General features: G+C 38.4%; 1 protein-coding gene across 4 annotated transcripts in view; it reads left to right on the top strand.

The window, feature by feature from the left end:
- Positions 1–26952, top strand: part of eya (eya transcriptional coactivator and phosphatase 2) — a 546589-nt gene that overhangs the window by 24682 nt on the left and 494955 nt on the right. For all 4 annotated transcript variants that reach the window (XM_083113334.1, XM_083113331.1, XM_083113332.1 and 1 more), the window contains one exon: positions 4851–6647. In XM_083113334.1, coding sequence (XP_082969460.1) covers positions 5160–6647 — 1488 coding nt within the window. In that variant the 5' untranslated portion in view covers positions 4851–5159. The remainder of the gene's footprint in view (positions 1–4850; positions 6648–26952) is intronic.

The following is a 26952-nucleotide window of genomic DNA, read 5'->3' as shown; positions in this document are numbered from 1 at the left end:
AATAATGTTCTTACTGTTTCTCTCATTATTTTTACACATCAGAATACCATACTCTTTAGGCATTTCAAATAGAGCAACAGGAACACCCACAATATAACTATTAAGAAATAAAAAAGGGTTTTTTCAAAAGTAAACAACAAAAGGGAACGTTGTAAAAACAATAAACATGTTTGACGGAAGAGTGCCCTTGACTTTCATGTCGCTGTCATTGAGAAAGTGGTTGCTCATCATCAAAGAGAAGAATTTTCGCCGAAAGCAGCTGGTCGCCCCTCAGCAACTGCAACACCAATGCGACTTGTTGGTCGCCATTCTCCTTCAGTTAATCCTCCAACTGAGAAGAAGCAAAATCCTACAAGAATGTGCAGCAGTGTGTGTGATGCTAGAGGGAAGAAGGCTAGAAGAGAATCCAGATACATGTGTGAGGAATGCACTGTAGCTTTGTGCATTGATCCATGTTTCAGAGCTTATCACAAAGCCAGTAACATATAAACAATGTATTTCATGTTTAGTATGTACACTTGTACACATTTTAGGACTAATGACAGACCCCGTATAATATAAACAACTGTTTTCAAGTTCACTAATTAGTGTTTCAGTGCTGTTTTGGGTTTATTTTGATTATTAAAATAACTTAACCTTGCTTTTTTTCACAAGTTCTATTGGTAATATTCTACTCATTGATACCACGAGTATATGATTGTAGAAAACTTCTTACGTCACGTGCCGGCAACATATTTGTTAAAACACTAAAATCACACACTAACAGCACGATAAAAAACACTTCGGAGTTCTTACAAGCTTTCGACTCCTTCACGGAGTCATCTTCAGAGCATCTTCCGTGAAGGAGTCGTGCTGTTAGTGTGTGATTTTAGTGTTTTAACAAAAACCACGAGTATACTCGGGATTTTATTTTGGGGGCTTTCAGACGCTTGTATCTCATTGTTGAGTTGTCAACAATCAACATTATTACAACCATTTATAATGTTCTTAACTGATTATTTCAACCGAGTAATAAAAAAAATCACATAAAATTGAACATTTTTTAAAAAAAAATCTGTATGTTAAGAGGTTAAAGCATGCCAACCCCTAAAATTAGACTTCCTGCATGGAATACGTAGGATGTTCTGGGACTAGCTGAGGTCCTTCAAAGGTGTCTCGCTGTATGCGAATATAGAGTACCTGCCAGGGATAGAAACTTGCGATAATTTTTGTAAGACCTAAAATTTCAGTTTTCGTATACTAACCACATGTAATGAAATTATAAGTAATAAAATTATCCATAATAGACAAATATATTAGGGTACGCCCGGCTTCCGGACCTCTTAAGGTGCTTCAAAACAGCATTTCAGGTACTTATAATTTGCTTTCAGTAAAAATCAGTTAATATTTACATGCTGTTTTTTACCGTTTTAAAATTTTTATGTTTTGACTTTTAAATACTTTTTTTTACGAAGAATGAAAGGGCAGGGAAGTTTTATCAAGACATGGGCAAGTTTTTAGCAACCCTTTTATACCAAAGTAATTTTGCACTGCATTAAACAATTCAAATGTGCAGTAGCTAATATTTTCTGAATGCATTATGCTTTCACTCCATATCATAAAAAATTCATTTTATATTTTCCTTACGTTTCCGACAGCCCAAAACTTCTTTCTGGAAGGCTGTTCTTTTCGAAATATTTGGCTTCTATTGTACACACTTCGCCGCCTACTCAGGGCTGTAGCCAGGCAGGGGCCAGGAGGGGGGGGGGGTTCTGAGCCCTTCCTGGCATTGCTGTCAGCCCTCTTCTGAAGTTTGGTAAAACTACTTTGTAAAATTTGTTTGCAGTGATGAGTGAAAATGTAGACAGCAGAAATTATTTTGCTCAAAACTTGATAAAAGTAGAATACAAAGAACAAATATAACATTCATTCATCTGATTTATGAGCCGAGGTCAAAGTAGCAGCAAGTAATTTTCTCTCATCTTCAACTATGGGAAGAATATGTGTCCTATATTAACTTAATGAACCCCCCTCCCCCCACACACATAGTTTACCTTCATATAATACTGTTAAACTTTTGAAACCCTATGAGCCCCCCCCCCCCCCCCCTGGAGATCAATTTTGCATCTACTTAAGGTAAAAGCAAGCAGTGCTCTCAACACCCCATTCCTTCTTTAAGCTGTCAGTCATCTTCATTCAAGGGCCTCTCCGATGGCGCATTGTAGTGTCATAGTCTTGTAATCAAGGGGTCACAGGTTCGATACCCGGTGGAGGCACATAGTGGTTCGGATCCCACTTTAAGTTGTAGGTCCAGTCCCGTTTAGCCTTACTGTGTATAAAGTGGACTTAAAACACCAACTCAATCAATCATCTTCATTCAACTGTCACTGAACTAGCCTTACCTCAAAAAAGGTAAAAGGTAAAGTATTCCCCTGTGCATAGCACCACGCCATGAAGGCGTATAGGGGGTGTGGGGGTAACGCCCCACACTTTCTTGATCCGGTCGTGAGTTACCTCAGCAGTAAGTATTGTCTAGGTGGGATACATGACCATCTGCAGCTTTATATTATGCAGGAAACTTTAGCATGGTACTGGATATTGTCAATAATTTACATGAATTGATGCAACTCCAATACTAATTTTTTGCAAAAATTTGCTATTGAAGGACATTGTACAAAATAACTGACTTTCTTTGCTGCCAACTATTCTGTCTTGAAGAGAGAAATAAAACACCAGTAACTTCAGTAAGGGAGACATTGGAATATTTACTGGTTTTGATTATTGCTGCCGTGTAGCAGGCTCAAACTCAAGTAAGTTGTAGAGAATGTTGATAGGTAGCGCTGACACAGTGCCGGATCTACAAATCTGTATGCTAATTTCATAAATTTATTGTAACTTGTAGCTTAGGCAGCCATATTTGTTGAAATGCGCATCCTCTTGTACCTTGGAACATACATCATCATGTACCATAGAACATGTTCATAGCGGCATTAATTTCTGTCATCTTCATTCCCTTTTACACGATGTATTTCATCACTGCACGGTGCTCAATCTTCTCAATCTTGCACTACACTAACACCTGCTCTGCTGTTCCTGCCTGCTGAGACAGCACTGCGGCTATCTGTCAGTCATTCTTAGAACTTTTCAAACAATCCTCGTATTTATAATACTGGTATATAATGACAAATAAGTTTGAGCTTTATTTAAGTTATTTTACAGTCATATTCCAACCTAAATTCTGTGTTCCAAGTGTACAAGAGGGTATGTTCCATGGTGGCTATATTGTACCATGCAACACTTTATATATAATTGCATTTATTTATTTTATAATTAATAGGACTGTACAACAGCAAAATACAAACAGGAAGTTGTAAATAATCTTCAATAGATATTGCTGGTATGTTTTCACTTAAAAAAGTCAACACCTAAAATTTAAAAAAAATTAAATGTAAAAAGTGTTCCATGGCATAACAGTCTCTCGTACATATCGTGGATGATGTTCTCACACAATTCAATCGGTTCCAGGTGTTGTAGACTGCACTGAACAAGTAAAATGCCAGCAGGTTCTTGCTGATAATAATCTGGATTTCCATCGGTTAGAAGACATAGGGTCATGCACCGTTGTCATGCAGTCTAGGATGTAATGCTTTGGATTCCCGCTACGGGATGAGTGCAGGTTCAAGTCTCCTGGGGGAAGCGTAACAATTTTTCTCCTGAGATTTCGGCCTGTGTATGGGACCGGTGACCACCCACCATCGTGAGGGAATTTGGGAGCTACAAATGAGTATGATGACCTGGTCATGAAAACCTACTACAATGACTAGGGGTTCATCGTGCTGACCACACATCACCCCGTAACTGCTTGGATGATCTTCCACGTTGATAGAGTAGAATCAGGTGGGAGTGAGGCCGGGAGTCAGTAGGTAGGTAGGCCTGGCCTGTTGCACCATGGGTTATTATTATTAATTGAGACATAGGAATGGTCTTTAGAGATGAAAACAATGTTTCAACTTAAATTGATCCAAACACTGTAGCGCTGTTTAAATATGCTCTCCAGTAACACCTGTGGATGTGGAGATATCACTTTTGATACTGAAAAATGTGTTGTCGTTGAGAAGAAAAAACTTAAAAGTGGAAAATTTGTGAAGTGTCTTGTCATTTGTGATCAGTGACTATTTCTCAAGGACTATTGTGTGACAGTGATATAGTACTCTAATCAAATGTCAAGCATCTTTTATTTTCCTTGGATTTTGTTCTCTTATACGGAGTGTAAATCCACATGTCTACTCAGGCGATGTAGTTAGTGAGAGTTTAGTGCCTTTTTGCCTACTAATTTATTTTTTTCAGTGCCTAATGTCTGGTCTCTAATTATTATTTATATGCAAGCATACAGATTTTTGATTGGTTGATATAGCACACAAGGCATGTCAATTTCAAGAGAATGCTTTTTTTTAAAAAAAATAAGTGTGCTCTTGCTGTTGTCTAGATATTTGCAGTACTTTAATAGGCGTACATTACATAGCCATGAAACTATTGCTAATATGTAGACAGCAACAGCAAACCACATGAAGATTCATGTGATCTCTCTAGAAGAAATTCTAAGCAAATGTAATTTTTCAGAATGTGGAATATACTGGTGGCTTTTCGAAATAAGAGTTAATTTTGAAAACTCCTTTTGCGGGCGTCAGCCAAAGATCCAGCTGAGCCTTATTATATACAGCATGTTCCTCATTTTAATAATTGAATGATAACTAGTCTTATGTGTACAAAAATTGTTCATCTTGACAAATGACAGTTTTTGCCTAATTAATCTTAACATTTCAATTTCTGCATTCCTTCCATAGTGTAAAAATGTTTATTTCTCATTTCAGGCAATGGAATCGTGAGACTTCTGATGATGTGGAAATGGGACCAAAGTATATGGAGTGGACCAAAAATTACCAATGAGCACTTGAATAGAGTGGATATCATCTTGACTGTGATTTTTAGAATTAAAATTTTATGAAAATCGGCTATTTATGAAAGTTCAGTTTTACTGTAAGTTTTGAAGTTATGGCAAAAGTAAGAATCAAACACACAAGGATATTAGTGGAAAAGATCAAGTAGTTTTTTCTAGTTTTTTTTTTAACACAATCACATTGCGGTGCATATCTCAAGAAATATACACAGTGTACCAAAAAATGTATCCCAGGACAGGACGTAATAGTGAAATGGATAGTCGTGGTGGTGAGTTTAAAAATTTTAGGGAGCTGTATTTCGACAGTCAGAATTTCCGAGATGAAAGGAAATGGAATAATGAAACTAATGATGAGGTTGGTTCTATAGGTGTTGAAAATAGGACTAGTGCTTCTGCTAGGGATGGTGAGATACCTAGAGGTGAATCCTTCAGAAGAAATACTGAGAAGTGTGGTGAAAGCTATGATAAGAAGTTCGAAGAACCACTAAGTGTGTCGCAGTATGGAGAAACAAGAAGCTTGAGAATGGGTGACGATTTTCCAACGTCCGTAGGTCAACATTATGACGATGGTAAAAGAAGATTTGAAGATGATTTTTCTGTCTACAAGAGAAGTAGCTTCAGTTATGATCCTGAAGAAGATTACAGAAGAAACTTGAGTCAGCAATCTTCGCGGTTTGCCCGTGATGATGATGGGAGGTTCAGAATGTACCAATATACTGAAGACAGTACAAGATTTACGGAAGGTGATAGAAAGCAGGAAAGAAGTTTTGAAAGAACCACACGATATACTAATGAAAACAGAAGAAAATACAGGGAACGTTACCAAAACTATGATGAGAGAAGATTCCCAGATGATATTCAGGAAGACAGGAAAGGTGACAGACAAGGTGATTGCAGAAGACGTAACAGAGATGATGATGAAAGAAGATATGGTGGAAGTAGTGACGAGCTGTATGGAAGTAGAGGAAGGTACCTGAAAAATAATCAAGGCAGAAGTAAGTTCAATGAAGACGGAGTTCAGTCAAGAAGTTACGGAGATCATTCCGAAAGAAGTGAAGATAGGAAATTTTCTGAAGGTAGAAGTGGTGGAGGTAATGACAAAGATGCAGATGAAAGAAGATTAAAAAATGAATATGATGGCTTTGACGAGAACGAGCAATGTTTTAAGGAAGATATTCTGGTATCGGTGAAAAAATGTACTGAAGACATTCCCGAAGATAATGATCCCACAAGAAGTAATGAAACTAGAAGCGATTCTCAGGTTCCAAATCTACTGGGAATTGATCGAAACGCAATCGTGGATTATCCTTGGAAAGGCATGCTGTCAATTAGTAGAAATTTTGAACATGCTTCTCGAGAAGCCAACAAAGAAGGTAGTGTTGGGAGAAAATTCAGTGAGAAACGTGATGAAGACAGTGTTCGGAAGAGACGCTTTCGAGAAACACCTGAGAGGGATAGAGTTCCAGAAGGGATTAGTGCTTCCGAGACTTCTGAGCAGAAGAGAAAATTCAGAGTTCCAGGGAGTGGTGTGGAAAACAAAAGACAGTCTGATGTCAACCAAGTTAAAAAGAATCCGATGGAAGTTCCACCAGAACTGTTCGAACCCAGGAAAAAGTTTTGGGAAGATCTAGAAGAGAGTGTTACCAAATGCTTGGAACTGTGTGCCTCGGAAGATGCTGAAGGAGGGGTTGCCATCCATTCGGAAAATAAGGTAGGTGCATGATTTAATATTTTTCATCTGTATTACTTTAGTGTGTTAAGATGACAGTATTTTCTGTGTTTATTATTTGGCAGAAATTGGTTTTATCTGTATGTATCTTTTTTAGCATATGTTTTGATCTTTCCACTGACCTGAAAAAGTCAGGGAATTTTGAAAATGAATCCAAAACCTTGGAAAAATTAGCGAAAATTAAGTATTTTTTGCCAGGGTTATGGAATGAAAATAGTCTAACTTTTCTTGATGGAAAAATGTCTTAGGAGTTTATTTTGCATATTTATTTTGAACGGATAAACTTTATTCTTTTGAAGAGAAAGTGCAATTTAACACTTAAAAAAACATGTTACTAGCATGTTAGAGCACCACAGCACAGTCTGAAAATTTATTCGAACCTTCAATGGGTGAGTCTCCCATCGAATGAGAGGTTTCCAGCCATGCATTTTTCAAATGTGCAGTGATGTAAGAAAGAAATCAGCAGGAAAACTATTTGCCGTAGAAGGTGAGATAGTTTTTGTTTTTCTTCCCAATGACAGAAGATAAAATTTATACGAACCCTTAAATATATAATCCGTTAATTATGAATATTCACTTTCACAACTTTTGTGAAGTTGCTAAAGCAAGTTTCATTCTACACACACACACACATTAAATTACATAAACTTCACAACATTCAAAATGCGAAAATTGTGGTGTTTACATTAAGTTACCATATTATATTTATATTTCATTGACACTTCTTTGCTCCTAAATACTTATTGTGAAATTTACTTTGAAGTCCATGAAGAACTAATTACAATTCATAACTTATATATCATTACAACACTAGCAGATTATTTTATTGCGATGCTACACACAGCACAGTCTATTACAGCCAGACAACATACATACGTATGTGGCTGTTCAGTGTTTACTTCAAAATAGTATTCGCGTCAGTTGTGTAAGTAAAATAACAGTATCACAGAACGAAATTTAGACATACGAACTATTTATTTAAAACAATAATAATTAGTAGACTCTTCACTCAACAAATAAAATATTCACCCCAATCATTTATTTGAATAAACAGTCGATTGCCTTTCTTCTTCTTCTACTTCTTACTTCAGCTGGCCAGTCGCCAGTGTGCTCTTTAATTCTGATTGGTAGTTCTGTGGTATTAACGATGGATTTAGAGACAGTTTCTAATTCTGTCGGGAACTGAATAAGAGAAAGTTCTCACACGATCATTAAGTAACGAAGCTAGAAGTCGATGGCGAAGTGAGGACCTACTTAATTGCCATGTGAGACTGGCTTAAAAATAATAAAAAATAATAAATAAATATTAAAAAAATCGGCGTAACCACCTTTCAAAGTAGATTTCTGGGGAATTGATTCAGGCTGACCCTGAATTTTGCAGATCGTCTGGAATTTACGTGCATTTTGGAGTCTGCAAGAGAAAAAAGTTGCAAAATGAACAAGCAGTTCATTTCCACGTCTGGATTCGGTTCTTGTAATTCCACTCCCAAAGGAGATTCTGTTTAGAAACTTGTTTCTTTCGTTTTTATGATTCTCAGTCTTGTGCAAAATTATGGTTCCTTCGAATTTCTATAATAAATTTTCACTTCTATAATACTAGATATTAGAAATAATATCAAAGTAAAACTTGCAGTCCAGATATCTGATTGATAACTAAAGTATATTGACAATATGATCATAATTATCGGAAAGGTTGGTGAAGATGAGGTTATCGTCTATTATTTTATATATATATCTTTGTCTTGTTGGTAATTCCTATAGAATTCCTATATGCAACAAAAATGTTTCCAGATGCTGTGTACTTGTAAATGGAAGCAGCATTTTCTACGACACTATAGATCTGCGAGAAGATGAAAAATTGTGTGTGGTTTATGAACATTTTCTGTTGTTTTTATATTGTGGAGATCTGTTATCAGTGATGTGCCGTAGACTATAAGTTTACGTCTACATGCGTTGTCTACACGTAGTCTACGCATACATTACATAGGCTTGTAGTTTACGTAAACTACGTAGACAATCTAAAGTGCATTTTCAAGGGTTTCATGAAAGTAAAGTTACATTTTCAACTATATTGGTTCCTAACGAAATGAAAAGAATCATATTTACAACAAAATTTCTCTTCTCTTCTATTATCAACTATGGAAGAAGATAAATAGTATGCAAAAAATAACAACTGATGGCAGTCGTGAGGCAAGGGTGGTCTTTTTCCCATAAAACACTATAATATTTCCTATATTAGGTTTCATCCTAGGTGAGATATTGTTCGAATTTGGAAGAAAGAGCATGAAAAGCTCCTCACACATCAGCAACTGATACGCAGTATAATTTTCTTTTAATTCCATGGCGCCCTTTGCTAAATTATCACCTTTCGCCATGTTGTTTACATAGATTACGTGATCTACGTGTATAAAATAGTTTACGTGTAGAATGTAGACTATCCTTGTTTACACGTAGACGCACATCACTGTCTGTTATGGTGAAATGTAGCACCCAATACATTTGATGCTGATTGCAATTTTACATTTTACTCTTTGAAGTTTCACTTGTTTTGTATGTGTGTAGAATGAAACTTGCTAAAAAAAAAGTTGTGAAAGTGAATATTCATAATAATTAACGGATTATATATTTAATTGAAAAACAAGGTTCAGAAGTAAAAATGTCAGTGAATTTCATAATAAAAAAATCGAAGGAACTCTGATTATGGCATAATCATAGAGAGCGATTATGTCTCAGCTGTTGACAAATACTAATTTTGGCTTCAATTGGATGATGAGTGGATGTAATGGAATCTTTTAGTTTTCCCTGGCAAGTATCATTAAATTAATTTTGCAAATGATGATTTTCATTGGCATGTTCCATTTCATTTCAGACAGCAAAAAATTCCAATTAATCAGAATATTTTCACTGCAGTATATTTCTTAATGAAAATTGCTGCTCAAACTAAATTGACCGTGGTGACTGTCCATCAACCTTCAAATTTGGAAGCTGGATCCAACCCCCCTTTTCCCGGTTGGGTTGTTTGATCACTCACTGTCGCGAAAGCATTTCCTGTTATCGCAGTCGAACTCAACACGAGCATAAGGTTATTTTTCCAGGTTATTGCCAGCTCGGGCTGAAAGTCACTCTACCCTTCTTGCTGTAACTCAACAAAGGCTCTGTCGGAAAGGTACAAAGTACAGACTTGAAGTATGGTCTTGGCGGAAGTGACGTCACCTAGTACAGTTCGAAAGCGCCAAGAACAGAAGCACGCAAGTACACAGCTCGCAGTACAGATGGTTGGTGACTAGGTCACGTGGTGTCCACACTCGTTGTTCATTTGTTTAAAATCACGGAGGTAGAAAGCCAGCAGCACAGGTAGATATACATTATGGGCCAGCAAGTTGTTGGTTATAGTTCTTCTAATGTGTGGAAATGTGTGTGTACAAGCATTTGAAAATGCTATGTGATTTCTATTGTGAAAAACAAGTGTTTAAATGGCGAGGAAAACAATGAGTACTCAGTTTTATCTACTGATCGTATTTGGCGCTGCAGTCGAAGTGCAATTCAAAAGACAACACTTCCAGTCCACGACTTGAAGACCACACTCCCCAAGACCAAAGACCCAATCGTTAAAATTCAAATTTGGAGACTGCACTGGCAACAGTGCCCGTCCTCTCTGTAGCTTTAATTTCTCACAAGCACTGGCGACGAAGGATTTCCTCGTATTGCTCGCGAACCCCGAACAAAAGGTCATCATCTTTCCACGTGTTTATCTTGGGCTGCAAATCTCAAACTTCAGGATAACCTTTCGCGGCCCGATATAATTGACACCAGGGCCCAGCGGTTGAGAAACATTGCCATAAAACTTCCCTTCTCACATTTTGGGGAAAGGAAAGATAAATAGTTGTGTTTTTAAAATCGTAATTTCCAGGAAATTTTAGAAACATCGAGCATTTCATGCGAAGCTGTTCACCACAGTTATATTCATTCAGGTCGGTAGCCAGAATTTTATTTCGGGGGCCTCGCCAGAAATATATGTAGAGCGGGTCAGGACATAGATAAAACTTGATTAGTACAAATAATGATGACAATAATAATTATTGTTATTTTACAATAGCTAATAACTAATATAAGTTACGAAAAATATACCAATTTCAATCCAAATTTATTGTTATTATTACATAAATAGAGAGACTACGCTACTCGATCCACCTTATCAGTGACCTCATAAAGGTCTGTGACTCTCACAAAGAAAATTATAAGTTTTGGAAGTGGTGGATCCATTTATTCTTTGGATTAAATGGTACAATATATACATATAACCCGGTTTCTCTATTATACACTAAACTTTTTCGATCTAGTGCAGTTTTTACTGTGGTTATAAATTTATTTCTGTTATTAACAATAAAAATAGCAGATATTTGTAGGATTTTGGGGAGGGCTTCAGCCCCCTTAGCCCTCCCCCTGCCTACGTGCCTGCATTCATTTGTTTGTTAGTGGCCAGGATTTCCGCTACAATTCCCCTTCCCCTATTTATGCCGATGTTCTATTTGCTTCATGAGGGAAACTGTTTTAGTCGGAAGTACAGTCAACAGCAAAGATAATGGTAGGCATATCGTCCACCACTATTTTCATTAATTTTTTATTCTACATCCTGTGTTGTTTTAAGGAATGAAACTGTTGGTTCGAAGCTTATTGACGTCATTATTTCATTTCATTGTCATCACATTGTGTAATACAGACAGAATGAAAATGGTGGTGGAAAATTCGTCTACTGTTTCTTTCGCCGTTGGGTGTACCTGCTTTCTTCGTAACTGCTTGCTGCTATATTAGCCCCGTCTAGTTGGCTGCACTTTTTGACACTCGGTGCAGTGCAGTTGTATCCAGTGTCAGAGTGGTGCAAGGAAACTACGTTCAACCAACTAGACGGAAAGCGGTGTTCAAGTTCAGAAGATTTAACAAATGCCTGTCTGCTGCTTTAAACGGTCATTTGATTAGTTAGCACGCACCACGTGACCATACACCAAACATACACCGGTCCGAAAGGTAGTGCAGACACCAAATACACTACTTGACTCGAAATCAACGAACTAAACCTATAGACCCACCAACTTATTTGAAACCCTGGCCAGAAACAAGTGGCGCTAGTGTCGAATGTTTAGGAGGGGAGCCCGGGAACTCTGGGGCAAGGGAAGGGATGGCAGAAACACGTGTTTTCCCCCTGTGTTGCCAAATCTAGAAGTGGGCGTGTGCCGTGAAAGGTTTGCAAGTAAACAAATATGCAGGCCGAATATTAAGTTTCGTTTCTAGATGTGGTAATTCAAATAACATAGCATAAGAGAGAGGAGGGAGGGGGACACTAAAGATATAAACGCCAGCTCAGTATACCGGATCGGGAAGATTATTTTTTACTTTCAGCAACAATTCTGGCTTTGTTTGTTCGATATCGAAAGTGATGTTATTTTTTAATAGCCATTCTTGAATCTCTAGTTTCTTACTTTTTGTGTTCGGTACTTTATTGGTTTGAATTGAGTGGTAGGAGGCATTATCCATAACAATGACAGATCTAGGTGGGAGATTAGGAATAAGTTTCTGTTCCAACCACTTCTCGAAGTTCTCGGAATTCATTTCGTTATGGTAATCGCCAGAAGTTGTTTTGGCCTGAAATATATTAAGGGCGTTTGAATAAACCCCATGGAACCCCCGGCGTGACTTATGATAAGTCTCTGCCCCGGACTGTCGTTTGTGAAGACACCTGACACATCTTCACTCTGCCAACATTTTTTTACTTTGTAATTAGGATGAATCCAAGTTTCATCAATGTAAACAACAGGCCTCCCTTCGTTGCGGAATCTGTTGATCGCACGAAGATATCTTGCTCTCCAAACCACAATGTTGCTTCGTTCAACCAGAGCTAAGCGAGAGTTTCTACATTTTTTAAATTTAAAGCCTATTTGTTTCATAATTTTCCGTAATGTTTCTCGCCCCCCCCCCCCCCCCCGATAATTAATTTCTTCCTTAGCAATAGCTAAAAGTTTCAATATTTAGGAACTTCTCTTTTCACTACGTACATTTCATGGATTTTCCTTCGCAGTATACACTTATCCATGTCGTCAATGACAATCTTATTTTGTCGAGCACGTCTCCGTTTACCAGGAGTTGACAATTTCTGGTCAGGGGTTTGTAAATCTTTTTTCTCTCTTTTCAGTTTTTTAAGCAATGACTCCGACCGTCCCGTTAGATATACTGCTCTCTTTAGGGGTTGATCGCGAGGATAATTCCACCCGTCTCTTTTCTCTTCTTCACACTTCTCGATGATTCGTAGTAGCAAATTTCGCTCACTGCTGTGCACAACTTTCGACATTTTACACTTACTCAAAAATACGTCTACGCATATCAAATCAACAACACTCCTCGAATTCTTGAAGAGAGTAAAATTAGCAACACTGTGTCAGCGGAAGTGGGAAGGTCCTTGCCTGACCAGCGCCAGAGCAAACACCAGGGGTGAGAGAAGGGGGTGGGGGAGGCCGGTTAGTTCGCATATTTTCCGAGGTTTCAGAAAGCTTGGTGGATCTATAGCGACAGGTTAAATGTGCAGCAACGTTTCGCATACATAGACCCAAAGGTGCGCACAGAATATAGTTCTGCTGCAATACTGCCGATTTTCTCATTGTCTGCGACATAAACAGCTCGGCGGTTGAGGCGAGACTGGAAACGAAGATTCTGAGCGCGGATTAATACATAAAATCTGCTGCAAACTGAACCTGTCGCTGGGTTTAGGCGACTCGGTGTTGCACCGTGCAACCAACTAGACGCTTCGGTGCAAAGAGAGTCGCCGCGCCCTGTGGCCGAGTGGTTAGCACAAGGGTCCCGGGTTCGAATCCCGCTCGGGCTTGGTTGTTTGTGAATGTCCATTCATCACACATCCCCATCTTCGGAAATTAGCCAAGAGCATAGGCGCAGACTCCATGGAGCTTGGGTAGGCTCGAGCCCCCCCCCCCCCCAATGTTATCGATGTGGCGGCAGAGCCCCCCAAATAATTTTGCTTAAGAGAATCTAATGTATTGTTTTGCTTCACTTGTAAAGTTTTCTCTGAATTGTGCCACATAAACTTAACTTTAAATAAACATTTGAAATGTTCTAGACCATCAACTTCGGGGGACTGAGACCACTAAACCATCAACTTTGTGGGGGCTATGATCAGAGAAAGCTAAACACATGACTTATTACTATATACTAAGTATATAATTATGAGTATTGTTAACATTTTTACTTAAAAGAGGTTCATAAGAAGATGTGCATGAACTAGGAGAGTGGATGGGACGTAGACGCACATCACTGTCTGTTATGGTGAAATGTAGCACCCAATACATTTGATGCTGATTGCAATTTTACTTTTACTCTTTGAAGTTTCACGTGTTCTTGTATGTGTGTAGAATGAAACTTGCTAAAAAAAAGTTGTGAAAGTGAATATTCATAATAATTAACAGCGAATCCGGCTCTGGTCGGAATTTATTCGGCCTACGTATAGGGCCGGTGGCAACCCACCATCGTGAGGAAATTGGGGAGCTCCGAGTGAGTGAGCGTAATCCGGTCACGGAGACCTACTATAACGGCTGGGGATATGTCGGGCCGACCCCCCGACTATTCCAATACCGGTTGAAGATCTCCACGCTTAGAGGTGACGAATGAAAGCGTGGGAGGGAGACCGGCAGTCGGTAGGTACGCCTAGGCCCTTCATGGGCTGTTGCGCGACGGATTATTATTATATTTAATTGAAAAAGCAAGGTTCAAAAGCAAAAATGTCAGTTGATTTCATAATCAAAAAAAAATTTCAGTGATCAGAGGCCCCCCAATAATTTTGACAAGTCGGCGCTCCTGGCCAAGAGGCATTAAACGCGAAGTAAAATAAACTAAATCAATCAAGTCAAATCGAGTCAAAAAGTGCAGCCAACTAGACGGGGCTATTTTCTCTGCAAGTATTGGTGGTAGGCGATAGATGTCAGCACAGAACTGGCGTAGGTTTCCCTCTGACGGGACTTCCCTGAACCTCGTATATCGAAATCTTAATCGGATTTATCGGGATGTTATGCGTACAGCAAATGGAATCATGGTGCTTGATTTATTTTACTTCGATTTTCTGTATTTTTTTATTAATCGTGAAGATGTGGATGAAAGGACAATCACAAACACACAACGACACCACACAACACGAGCGCCACGAAGGATTATACTGGCCGTGAGTTCAGACGCCAGAGCTTCGTTGTCCTGCAAGAAGCAGTTACTGAGGCGAATAAAGGAAAAGCTCTTGAGATTATAATAAAGAAGCAACTAATGTTTCTTGCAACGATGGAAATAATTTAAAGCGGCAAAAACATTTGAAGATCGCTTCTTTCCCCGATCAGCTGCTTGTCATTGTAATTTAATTCTTATATTTCCTTTCATTATTCACCTGTTTGTCGAGTGAGTCTGTCAACCCACACCCTTCCCTGGAAATTGACTTTGTTTATTTGATTGCAGTAAACAAAAAAAGGCAAATTTATTTTATTGCAGTAAACAAAAAAAGGCAAATTTATTTGATTGCAGTAAAGAAAAAAGGCAAATTTATTTGATTTCAGTAAACAAAAAAGGCAAATTTATTTCATTGCAGTAAACAAAAAAAGGCAAATTTATTTGATTGCAGTAAACAAAAAAGGCAAATTTATTTGATTGCAGTAAACAAAAAAGGCAAATTTATTTGATTGCAGTAAACAAAAAAAGGCAAATTTATTTGATTGCAGTAAACAAAAAAAGGCAAATTTATTTGATTGCAGTAAACAAAAAAGGCAAATTTATTTGATTGCAGTAAACAAAAAAGGCAAATTTATTTGATTGCAGTAAACAAAAAAAGCAAATTTATTTGATTGCAGTAAACAAAAAAGGCAAATTTATTTGATTGCAGTAAACAAAAAAGGCAAATTTATTTGATTGCAGTAAACAAAAAAGGCAAATTTATTTGATTGCAGTAAACAAAAAAAGGCAAATTTATTTGATTGCAGTAAACAAAAAAAGGCAAATTTATTTGATTGCAGTAAACAAAAAAAGGCAAATTTATTTGATTGCAGTAAACAAAAAAGGCAAATTTTTTGATTGCAGTAAACAAAAAAGGCAAATTTATTTGATTGCAGTAAACAAAAAAAGGCAAATTTATTTGATTGCAGTAAACAAAAAAAGGCAAATTTATTTGATTGCAGTAAACAAAAAAAGGCAAAGTTTAGAATTACGACAGAAAGAAATTTCATGTAATTAGTGTTCCAAGAGTGTAACCGAAACTTAGCTTCAAAAATTAGGTAGAAATGTATTTATTTAACAGAATACAACAGGTGTAAATCCATTTACAGTTTTCAGTATAAAAGTAGTACATGAAGAAGGCACTATGTAGGTGATAAAGTATCTAGAACCTGTAGTTAATTGATACTTAGAAAGTACATGTATCAGTTGCATACTGATTACAAAAATACATATTTAGACAATTTGCCTTCACATTTACAAAGTTTACACTTATTCATCCGTACTTTGAATAGCTTTTATTACGGCAAAGGCCTCAATAGGCATGTGAAATATATTTAACTTTGGTTCCTTTCGGAGCATCTATTGTGTGCGATTTATAATGTTTGACTTTGTGTTGCTACAGTAAAAGAGACCCCCTGTGAGACGTGTCTTGAAGATAGGAACACGTATGTGTATTTGTTCTAGCAGATGATGTACCTGGATGTTATTGTTCGTAATTTCGTACAGGAAACAGAGCAACTGCGTCTTCCTTCTTTTTCCGAGAGGAAAGAGGTTTGAGGCAGAGTTGTTAAAGGTCCAGGGATTTCAAATAAATTCAGTTCCGGTCCGGGAGAGAAAACCAGCAAGCGTAAATGGGTTCTGGACCGTAAAGAACCTTTTTATGTGTAAAGTATTTCGATTCGGTCCAGGAACCTTTTTTCAATGAAACGATTCGCAACTTGGACCGAATTTAAATTGTGAGATTAAAAAGTTCCGATCCTGTTGCGGGAATGTAAGTTTTTGGTCTCGTAACCACTGGCGTACGCAAAAGCTGCAGCCCCCTAAATTTTGAGAAAATCAAAATTTTCAAATAAAAGCAGCTAAGAACTCGGAAGAGACTATAGTAGTAAACGTTTAACGTTAAAACATTAAATAGTAAATTGCCATTTTCTAAATATATGAAATTACCGTGCAAATTGTCCATCACCATGTTGGTGCACTTTATTTGACCCAATAAGAGCTTCAAGAATTAAAAGAAAGCTCAAAACAAGCTGTTGACAACTTCTGCACCAGCATACATAAAAATCCATAGCTGAAACAAGACACACAGGATGTTGCAAAAATTAATGGAAAATACTCATGGACAATTTGCACGGTAATACTCATGGATCCCACTGTACTATCCACCTTCACAATTTCAGCCCCTCCCGGAAAAAAAAAACCCTGCGTATAGCTATCAGTGGTCGTAAGAGAACATCGTGGTTTACACCATCGGAAACCTTGGAGATATCTGTACAGATGAAATCTACTTGTTCCCTTTCTTCTAAGCTCGTTGCTACGTAATGACTTACGAAAGGTAGGTTAGTTACTGTTAACCTGCCTGGGACAAAGCCATGTTGGTTTGGGAATATTGATATTACTGGTGATCATAGGCGTAGCTAGAACTTTATATTTGGGTGTGCACAAAGAAAAAAAATGAGGTCTTGTGCCTTTTTAATAGCATATTTTGCAACACAATCACTTGGCTCTTTAACTGCACTGATGTTTGTAAAGGAATATAAATTCACTAAATGACAGTGTTGAAAATTTCTGAATATATGTAGTATAAAAAAATCAAATTGCATAGAAATTACACACACGCAAAATGTTCACAAATGTTACAAACAAATACATCAAAATACACGTCATCTATAACAAGAGACGTCTGTCAAAAGGTACACTGTTCTTAAACTCATCAATAACTTCATTTTCATCAATAGACTAAGCTTTTTCCTGTTCCACAAATAGCAAGAGCAGGGCTTCCAACCTATCCTGCTTCTGAGTTTTAACGTGGGTAAGCTTGGAGAAAGCTCACTCACACGTGCAGCTTGTGACAGGTATAGAAGAAAAGCGTTGCAGTATAGAGTAGAATGCAGTAAATATCTTCTTTCTCCAATGACATAAAAAAATCGAAAATCTATACACACCCGTTTCATCAGCGATAATGCACACGTTTGTACCAAGTAATGACATTTTCAACTTCTTACAAACTGCCGCTTATTTTCTTTCTTATTTAAATATCTGTCTTTAATTCCCTTTGATAAAGCAGCCCAGTAGGGCACACCCCGTATCTACGCCTATGCTGGTGATATGTGCTACAATCTTTGATAAATAATGCATTCGGAAACTTTTGCCATGGGCCTGTACCCTTCAATGTTGGAGAGTATTTCTGGGTACAGGGCAAACTGTAGTTGTCTTCCATTTCATGGGAAATACAGACGTAGCTAGGGAAAGTTTGAATACTTTCATCAAAGGTAGGGCTAAAAAGTTTGCGCAACTTTTTAATACATAGGTCGGAATGCCTTCGCGGCCACAGGATTTCTTTGGTTTTAACTTCTACATCTTCAATGCTGCCGTCGCTCAGTATGTGTTTTACCTACGTCTGTCCTTTCGTGGTGTTTAAAGTACAACCGTAACTGGCGGGCGTGTAAGCTGTACGTTTTTTAAAATTTGGCTTTTGGTTATTGTAATTGTAATTTATTCTCGTTCTGTTGACTACATTGTTGATATTTCTATCTGCAGCAGTTATACAGGGTGTCCCACGAACGGCGCAACTGGGAATTAAGAGTGGCGTTACTTTGTAACCGAAACCTGTACATACATAAGTCATACACCAAATGTTAGCCCTGTCCAAGTAGATATTTTTAAACATAGAAACAACAAACGGGGTGCAGTGTTGTTCATGCAGTGTTGCCAAATGTAAGTGAAAGTGTAAATTTATTTTTCCACAAAGCATGGAAAATTGCATGTCAAACATTCGTACGGAAATTTGGACGTCAATTTCCACCTTGGGTAGGTGGACTATTTCGCCATCTATAGTTCAGAGAAGAAAACCGATCGTTTTCGCGTATAGCCAATCCTGAAATGCCTCGTAAAGGCGTACCGGTCCAAATGGGTGTTTTAAAAAACATTATGAGGTACAGTGGCAACACTGTTGATGTTTGAAGGCAACAAAAGGTGTGTTTAGTGATGGTCTATGACATGGAAATACTGGAAACAGGAAAAAAAGAAAATGAAAATGAAAATTTACACTTTCATTTACATTTGGCAACACTGCATGAACAACACTGCACCCCGTTTGTTGTTTCTATGTTTAAAAATATCTACTTGGACAGGGCTAACATTTGGTGTATGACTTATGTATGTACAGGTTTCGGTTACAAAGTAACGCCACTCTTAATTCCCAGTTGCGCCGTTCGTGGGACACGTCATTTGTTACATACAACATTAGCATGATTACAGTACATCCACTTGATTACTTATATGGGATTACATATCGGTTTGATTTACGGAGAGTTTTAAACTATACGCAATGGAAGTCGACATCCCCAATTTCGCGTTTCCATTTTTTATGGTGGTAGGATTTGCTTTTAATGTTTTGAAATTCACCCTTCGTGAACAAAATAGGGTAGCGTGATGCTATAGATTTGTTTTTACCAACGGTGGCTTTCAAATTTTTCAAGATTTTCGTGAAAGAAAGTATCGAGCGCGTCATTAATTTCTTCCAAGTTTATGCTAGCGATTTCACGGCTTCTGGAAATTACGTATACTAAATGTATATTTATATGTAAATAGAAGTGGCGAAGTTCTATGGTGCCTAAAATAACCTATTAGGTTTTTGCGCCTAAATCAAACTTTTTGTAGGTTTATATATATATATATATATATATATATATATATATACACACACACACACACACATATACAGGGAGGTTATTTCAGTCGTTTACCGCCAGCGTGTCGGCCGGTCGGCAGCCCCTTCATGCAACAGGTCCCGGCAAATTGCGTTAGAGGAAGTCCGTAACAGAAACCGCTTGTTTTGTAATGTTTCCACTTTTCACAATTACAGTTACAATTGAAATAAGCACGTACCTTGTCGCAGGGATGCTGGAAAAGGTGTCCTCCCAAATACAAATATTTCTGGCTCCTTATTTCTGACATCTAATCTTAGATTAGACATCGCTACTTTATCCTCAGTTGTCGCTAGATAACCTCCCTGTGTATATGTATATATATTGACGTGACTGTTATTGCAGGGATCGGAGTCACGAGGAGCGTAGCTCGGAATAAAATAGGAGGCTTCGATTCACTTGCTTGGCTATCGAGGATAATTGAGAGATCACAGAGTTGATTGGAGGATGGTCACTCACCTATGTGGTCGACAGTCACCCTGGTGGTTTTCCGGCGATGGACAGCGGTCATGGCGGTTGTTTGGATCGTCGTGTTCACCCTGGTGGTAGCAGAGGGCGACTGGAAGACGGCGTCACAGCAAGGATGACAGCAACCGGCAAACTCCGATTGGCTTGCAGGAGAGACGGAGAGAGAGAGAAGCGATGGCAGTGATGGAAGTTTGTCGATGATCGTGGACGGACGTAGAGCAGGCTGGTCCCAAGTGCTGGCCGGATTCTCCGAAGGGCTCTTCTTCACCTTACTAGCGACTGTGGCGTCTACTGAACGGCACCTTGGTCAGCTCAGGTGGGAACCTCCTGCTCGGTGTTTTGTCTCGGGTGGTGATCTCTCGTTTGTCTCCTGAATTGGTGTTTTATCGATCTTGATTTGGTGCCGGAAGCTGCTGACATTGCCTTGCGTCAGTCGTTGCTCGCTGCTTCTTCCTGATGATTGCAACCCAGTGTTGCGGCATTATTCAGCTGAAATAGCGGAATTCATTGCTATTCCTCTTCCTGGTCTTCGGTGACTGTTCGGGGGTAATGTCCCGAAGAGAGAGCGACTCTCGATGTTAGAGGCTCGGATCTTTCTTGGAGCCCTATATATTAAGATTTTACAGAATTTTTGTCACACAGGTTTTTGTTCTGTTTGGCGACGAAAAATGTAATCACTAACAACTTGTTTGAATTCCCATCGTCAAAATCCATGTTGTTTTTCAAAGCTCGAACTGAAGCAACGTGTCTGGCGCCACTGTTGCCTTCACCCACCGGCAGATTTTAGTAGTCGGCCATCAGTTTGCCATCTTTTTCTGCCTTTGACGTTCGTTGTTCTTTTTGGAATATTGGGCCAACCCCTTTGTGCACGCCTTTGCATGCATAGTCCAAACTTCAAACTTCTAATCTAATCCATGTGGTCTTGTTCACTTTCCGTGCTTTAGGAAGTAACATTTCAGCATTGAAGTTTGCACCACTGACTATGTTTCTGTTGAAAGATCATTTTCAGCATATAAGATGATCCTCACAAGCAAGACGTGGAGTTTGCCTGTGTATAACATGAAAAAAATGTCTTGTATCGTGCAGGAAATTATACATAATTCATTTTTCACATCAACAAGTAACTTTTGCTAACAGCAGTCCTTATATATCTATATACTCCCTGTCCACCGATCAATTCACTCCATCCACAATCAATATATTTGACATATCCTCCACCAATAATAAATGAACTATTAATTAAGTCCCCTGAAGATAGATAAGGAAGAAATCATATTCCACCTAATACATAATATATTATTTTATAATTAAAAAATAATAATTTTCATACAAAAAACGTAATATTATATCCAATTCACCCACCTAATAAAATACCAATAATTGTCCCTATCTTCAATTTTGGGAATAATTGTGAAGATGCTGCATAGAAATGAAAATTAGGTTAGAATAATTAATATTTGGTCGACACCTATAAAAATTTCTTGCAGTTGCTTTGAAATTTTGTTTTTAACAATTGCACCTAATCAGTATTTTTAAGGAATTTTTAACAATTTAAGTTTTTTGGAACCTCCTTCAAGATTTTTTAGGCTAATTTAATATTCTATTTATTTCAATATTGTGGTGGCCGCGGTGGCTCAGTCGGTAACGCGTCTGACTACCATGCTCAAGGTCCCGGGTTCGATCCCCGGCCGGTTCAAATCCGGGAACTTTTCTAACGGTGGAAGAGGCCCCCGGCGCCCACCCAGCGTCGAATAACATGGGTACCTGGGGGAAACCCTGGGGGGTAAAGGCGGTCAGGGGCGTGATGCTGATCACATCACCCCCAATCACGACCGGATCAAGAAAGTGTGGGGCGTTACCCCCACACCCCCTATACGCCTTCATGGCGTGGTGCTAAGCACAGGGGAACACTTTACCTTTTTTATTTATTTCAATATTTATTGTGGTTAAACTTAACATATTTCCCACGACACTTTCTAGGACTAAGAGGAATGCCGCGACGTTATTCAGATTACCCAGACGCATACACAACATGAAATATTGTATCAAGATTAGGGTCAGCTCTATCATTTACCTCAGTTATTGTAATAGTGTTTATCGCCTGAGAAGCAATAGCAAGTTCCCGTCCATTACTATTTAATATACAACTAACATCATCAATCGAATGGTATCAACCAGCTCCCCCTCCCCCCATAAGAACATACCTATTCAGAGCTACCTATATTTATTGACAGGGAACGGATTTATATGTAGTATAAAATGTGGAGTTAAATATGGACAAAATTGTAAAAATTTACCTCTTTAATACTAATAACTGCTTAATATAAGACACTACACTAGTTACATAAAATACAGTACGCTTACATTGACATTAATTGTAAAACAACACAAAATGTGTTTTCATTTTCTGTTTCCAAAACAATGAATTTTGTTGCAAATGTTCGAACGTGTATTTTCTTCTGTTGTTTCTTAAGTTGGATTTATATTGACTAAAACTGCATTCAATATTGCGTAACGCATTGTTATTACTGCGTTTGGATCGAACCAGAAACCCTGAGCCGTCTATATTGGGTGGTGTAGTCATTCATCATTCATCTTCCAAAAGGTAATCACTCTCTTGGCCTAAATGTGATATATGCGAGAGGTTACATTCAAAGTTCGGGCAAAAGAACTTACATGTACAATAATTGGGTTTTGTACTCTCCATGACTGAATCGATATGGATTTGTCAAGAAAAGGTTGTTACTTGCCTCACAATTAGATGAAGGTTATTTCCATTGATTGTCCTCTCAATTGTCACATATCTGACCTTCCTGTCAGAATTCACTCTCCTTATGCCCCTATGTTCAACAATCGTCCCCCACTCTTTCTCTCTCCAATCTGCAATCCTTACGCTATCCCTCGCTCCCTCTCGATTCCAACGCTCAACCCACACCCGTCTCAAGTCAATAACCTAACGTTTGCCTAATTGCTTATTCCGCATTCCTTTCTATATTTCCCGCTATGCTAAGAATGACAGAAGACTTGTCACTTCTATACCTTGGATACGATACGATTGCAAGGGGAGTGTATTTCAAATTTGTCAGTTATTCGCAAGAATTTCACCCAACTCTTTCGGTCACACGAGCACATGTAATTATTGCGCGAATATGGATTATATGTTGAGAAATGTTCTAAAATATGGAAATAATATGTAAAAATAACGGAAATATGTAAAATATGAGCCAAAACTAATGTATGTAAAAATATGGAAAATAAAAACTGGATTATTCGAATCTACATGCCATGATGCACAAAGATAATGCATAATATAACTGATTCCAGCTTCATACATGAATATGTATTTACATATAAAACCGCTCCCTGCTTATGATCTTGCACCTCCCTCAGTTTCCTTCCATGATTGGCCGCTTACCGTTTTTGTACTCTCACTAGAGGTCTTTCTTCTTCACGGTGTATGTGCCACCGTTGTGCTGCTGTTTCCACAGCAGTTGGATTTTGAAGCGTTGTCACCTCTATTAGTGCATTCCATTCCTTCACAGAGCTTACATCCTCCTCCCACATCCTACTTACGCGAGTGGGTGTCAGCAGACGAGGACGGGAATTGTGAGTTTCTTGTGGATTACGTTGGTGAGGTAGATTTTTGCCGAGAAGGAAAACAGGAGTGAAGACTGGGTGATTACGAAGAAGACCATCCTGTCTGATTTTTGAACGCGTAGATGGCGATCGGCGGGTAAAACAGGAAGCAGCTGTCAACTTGGGCCACCTTTGGAGAGAATTGAGGGATTTTTTTGTGAAGAAAATCCCTTCTAATCCCTTCTGAATGGCTTGTCGAATCGTAGCTATAGAGAACACAAGGTTGTTGACGGATGGACACGTTTTCTTTGTTTAAGCATTTATCGTTGTCTTAATGCAGCCCCGGAGCTAACACCTTACGCTCTATGATTTCAGTTACATTTTTCATATTTTTATGACATTTTGTGGTCCTTTTCAACGCAAATTTGCCCAGTGGAGACCCTTTTGCAAGTGTAACCCGGGGCTGTAGCCTCCCAAGACCCCCTAAATCTTGATCAATGGAATTTCAATCGGTTCAAAATTTCGCCCCTCTTTAAACAGTACGCCACTTTCCTGTGTCTAATCTGGTTTGAAATCCCGGCCCTTTTTTGTCCCCCGAGTATCCCCTTCATCGGTTTCATCATGCATTACTCATCTTCATCATCGCGATTAGCCAGTGCGGCACAAAAGCGAAGTGAAATGAACTAAATCCAACAATCAGTCAATCAATCTGGATGAGGTTCGTATTTAGGGGGTGTGTAAGGGTAAATTTAGAGCCAGAATAACCATAAATTGGGTCATTATGAACGTTTAGAGGGGGTGTTGAGATGATGTGGGGGCGTGGATAAATCACTAAGTACATACTCTCCTATCGGAGGTTTCGTCCAATGTGCAAACGCATTTCGGCAGAATTGAAATTAATGTTCATCTCATGCGAACGAAATACGGACTCTGACAAGTTATGGACACGACTTGCATATTCGTCTAGGAGTAGACTCTTCAGGTATGATAAGTGTGGAGAGAGCATTCTCACTCAGTTATAACTCATCTTTTCCTTCATTGACCGGGGCGGGTCCTTTTGCAGTAGTAATGAAAACAAGACGCTGCAAATAGCTGTTCCTCAGCTCACACCATATTTCCCCACTCCATTCTCCGCAGCGACGTTGGTTCGCAGTGTTGCAACCTGGAGGGACCGGAATGGTCTGAGGATTTTCAACGAAATTTGTATTCGCTTTTTCCTGTGCTGTTTTCTACCTGTCGGAGTACAGAAATTCAGCTCACCTTTCGCCAACGACTCTTTTCCGTCTTTTAAAACTTGGCCTCCTCGATGACGCAGTTGTATCTTCGTCGCCTTGTAATCAAGGGGTCCCGGGTTCGATTCCCGGTGGAGGCACATAGTGTCCTGATTTCGCAAATATGTTGCAACATTGTAAACAATTTCTCTGGCCTGTCCTCTAAGGCCCGATTGTATAAAACAGTTGATCCTCGATTAGCCAGTAAAATTGATCTGCAGTCAGGCTGAACTCTGATTTTGTGTTGTATAAAAGTTGAACTGAGATTAAGTCCCTGCGATCTGCGATCAAAGTTGATCCGCGATTTTTCTCCGATCAGCAGACATTGACCGTAGTTCAGCTGTTGTAACATGGCTGTACCATGGACTGTACTAACGAATATTTGCTTGTAAAATGTGTTGCAAGTGAACGTATGCGGCAAAACGGGAGAATCAATTCATAAAATCCTGTTTCCATAATAATAAGGAAGAAGCATGCACAACGAGGTGAACAATGATAAATATTTCTTCCATTTTTCTTTCTTTCCATATATCGTGGGTCATTGTTATTTACTGTTTGAAATATCATGTATTTTTTTTCTTGCAATTTGCCTTAAATAACTGCAAGAGCATATTGTAACATTGTTTAATTGCACGATCAGAGAAAAGTAAATGGAGAACAATCGAGTGTTGATACAAACCGAAAATATGACCCGCTTACGTTTTCTTGTTGATATTATTGTAAAACTTGCGTTGGGATGAAGAGAGAGTATAAAAATATTACCATTTCGCTTTACTGCATCCAGCCAAGTGTTATTGCAATTCCATTTTGTCCGCAGAATGGAATAGAGCATATAACTTTGGCTGTAGTGTATATATCTACTGCTATATGAACCGAGCGCATCGCATTTTAGTTGGTAAAGCCAGTAAAGCTTTCTCTCCTCCCGATATATAAATAACACGTTTTATTTCGTATATTATTTGTTTTGGGCATAATTTACATCCGAGAGACAAACGCCATTGTTGTTTCAATATTTCTTTCCATTCTGGAAAACGCAAACACATTTTACTTTTCACAACGTAGGTTACTCAATTAAGTGCAAGGAAAATTACGTATACTACTTACAGGAACTAATAGTCCACCTGTAACACGTTATCGTGCAATCACAAAATAAATATAATAAACATCTCCTTACATGAACAATAGCTCCAAATCCGAGTATATGAAAGTTGTTATATCTCTTTTTAGCACTGAAAAGAAATACAGATTTTTTTTAAAAAAATCTATTTATGCAAGCATATTTTTCTCCCCTTTGCAACCGAGAACCGATAGTTGCTTTCGTTGTCAATGACAAATCATCCACGTGGAACTCGCACAAGCAATAAATGGCAGTCTAGTATCAATTTACGTGATTTTACTAAATTTGCAACATGTTCGAATATTTACTACGTCCAGCACCTCATATTTATTCTTTATTCAAATATTAAATACATACAATTTCCGAAAGAGACTTTAAATTATTTGCTGTTCAGTTTTGGACAATTGGCAACAGCATAGGAACACTAGCGACATGTCTGGATTTGCCACGTTGCCAAACGTATTTCTCTGACCCAAGATCAGGATTTGATCTAAGATCGACAAATCGACAGTTAGCTTTATACAACGTGATAGAAGCTTGAACTTAGTTCACTACCGGATCGTAGATCAAATCTGATCTCTAGTTAGTGATGATTATACAACCGGCCCTAAGGGGCTTTACAGAGCAGATTGTGGATTTCGTTGGACCCGGCATGATTTGATTTTTTCATTTCAAAAATATGCAGCCAAGAGTAAAGAGCAAGAACATTTCAATGCTTTAAAAGAGAACACAGGCAAGCTTGTTATCAGATTAACTTCTCGTAGCGATTTTTGTACGATAAACAAAATAACCCCCACCCCACTCGGCTTTAAAAAAAAAAAACAGGCCACTGCTCGATGTCGCAATCAGAAAATGAAGTCATTCGCCCAGTAGTTTCTCTACGTTATAAACGTTAA

This window comes from Lepisma saccharinum, chromosome 27 (genome assembly GCF_977018435.1).
Source record: "Lepisma saccharinum chromosome 27, izLepSacc3.1, whole genome shotgun sequence".
NCBI lineage: Eukaryota > Metazoa > Arthropoda > Insecta > Zygentoma > Lepismatidae > Lepisma > Lepisma saccharinum.
The sequence above is the reverse complement of the archived record's forward strand: the minus strand, read 5'-3'. Positions and strand labels throughout refer to the sequence as shown.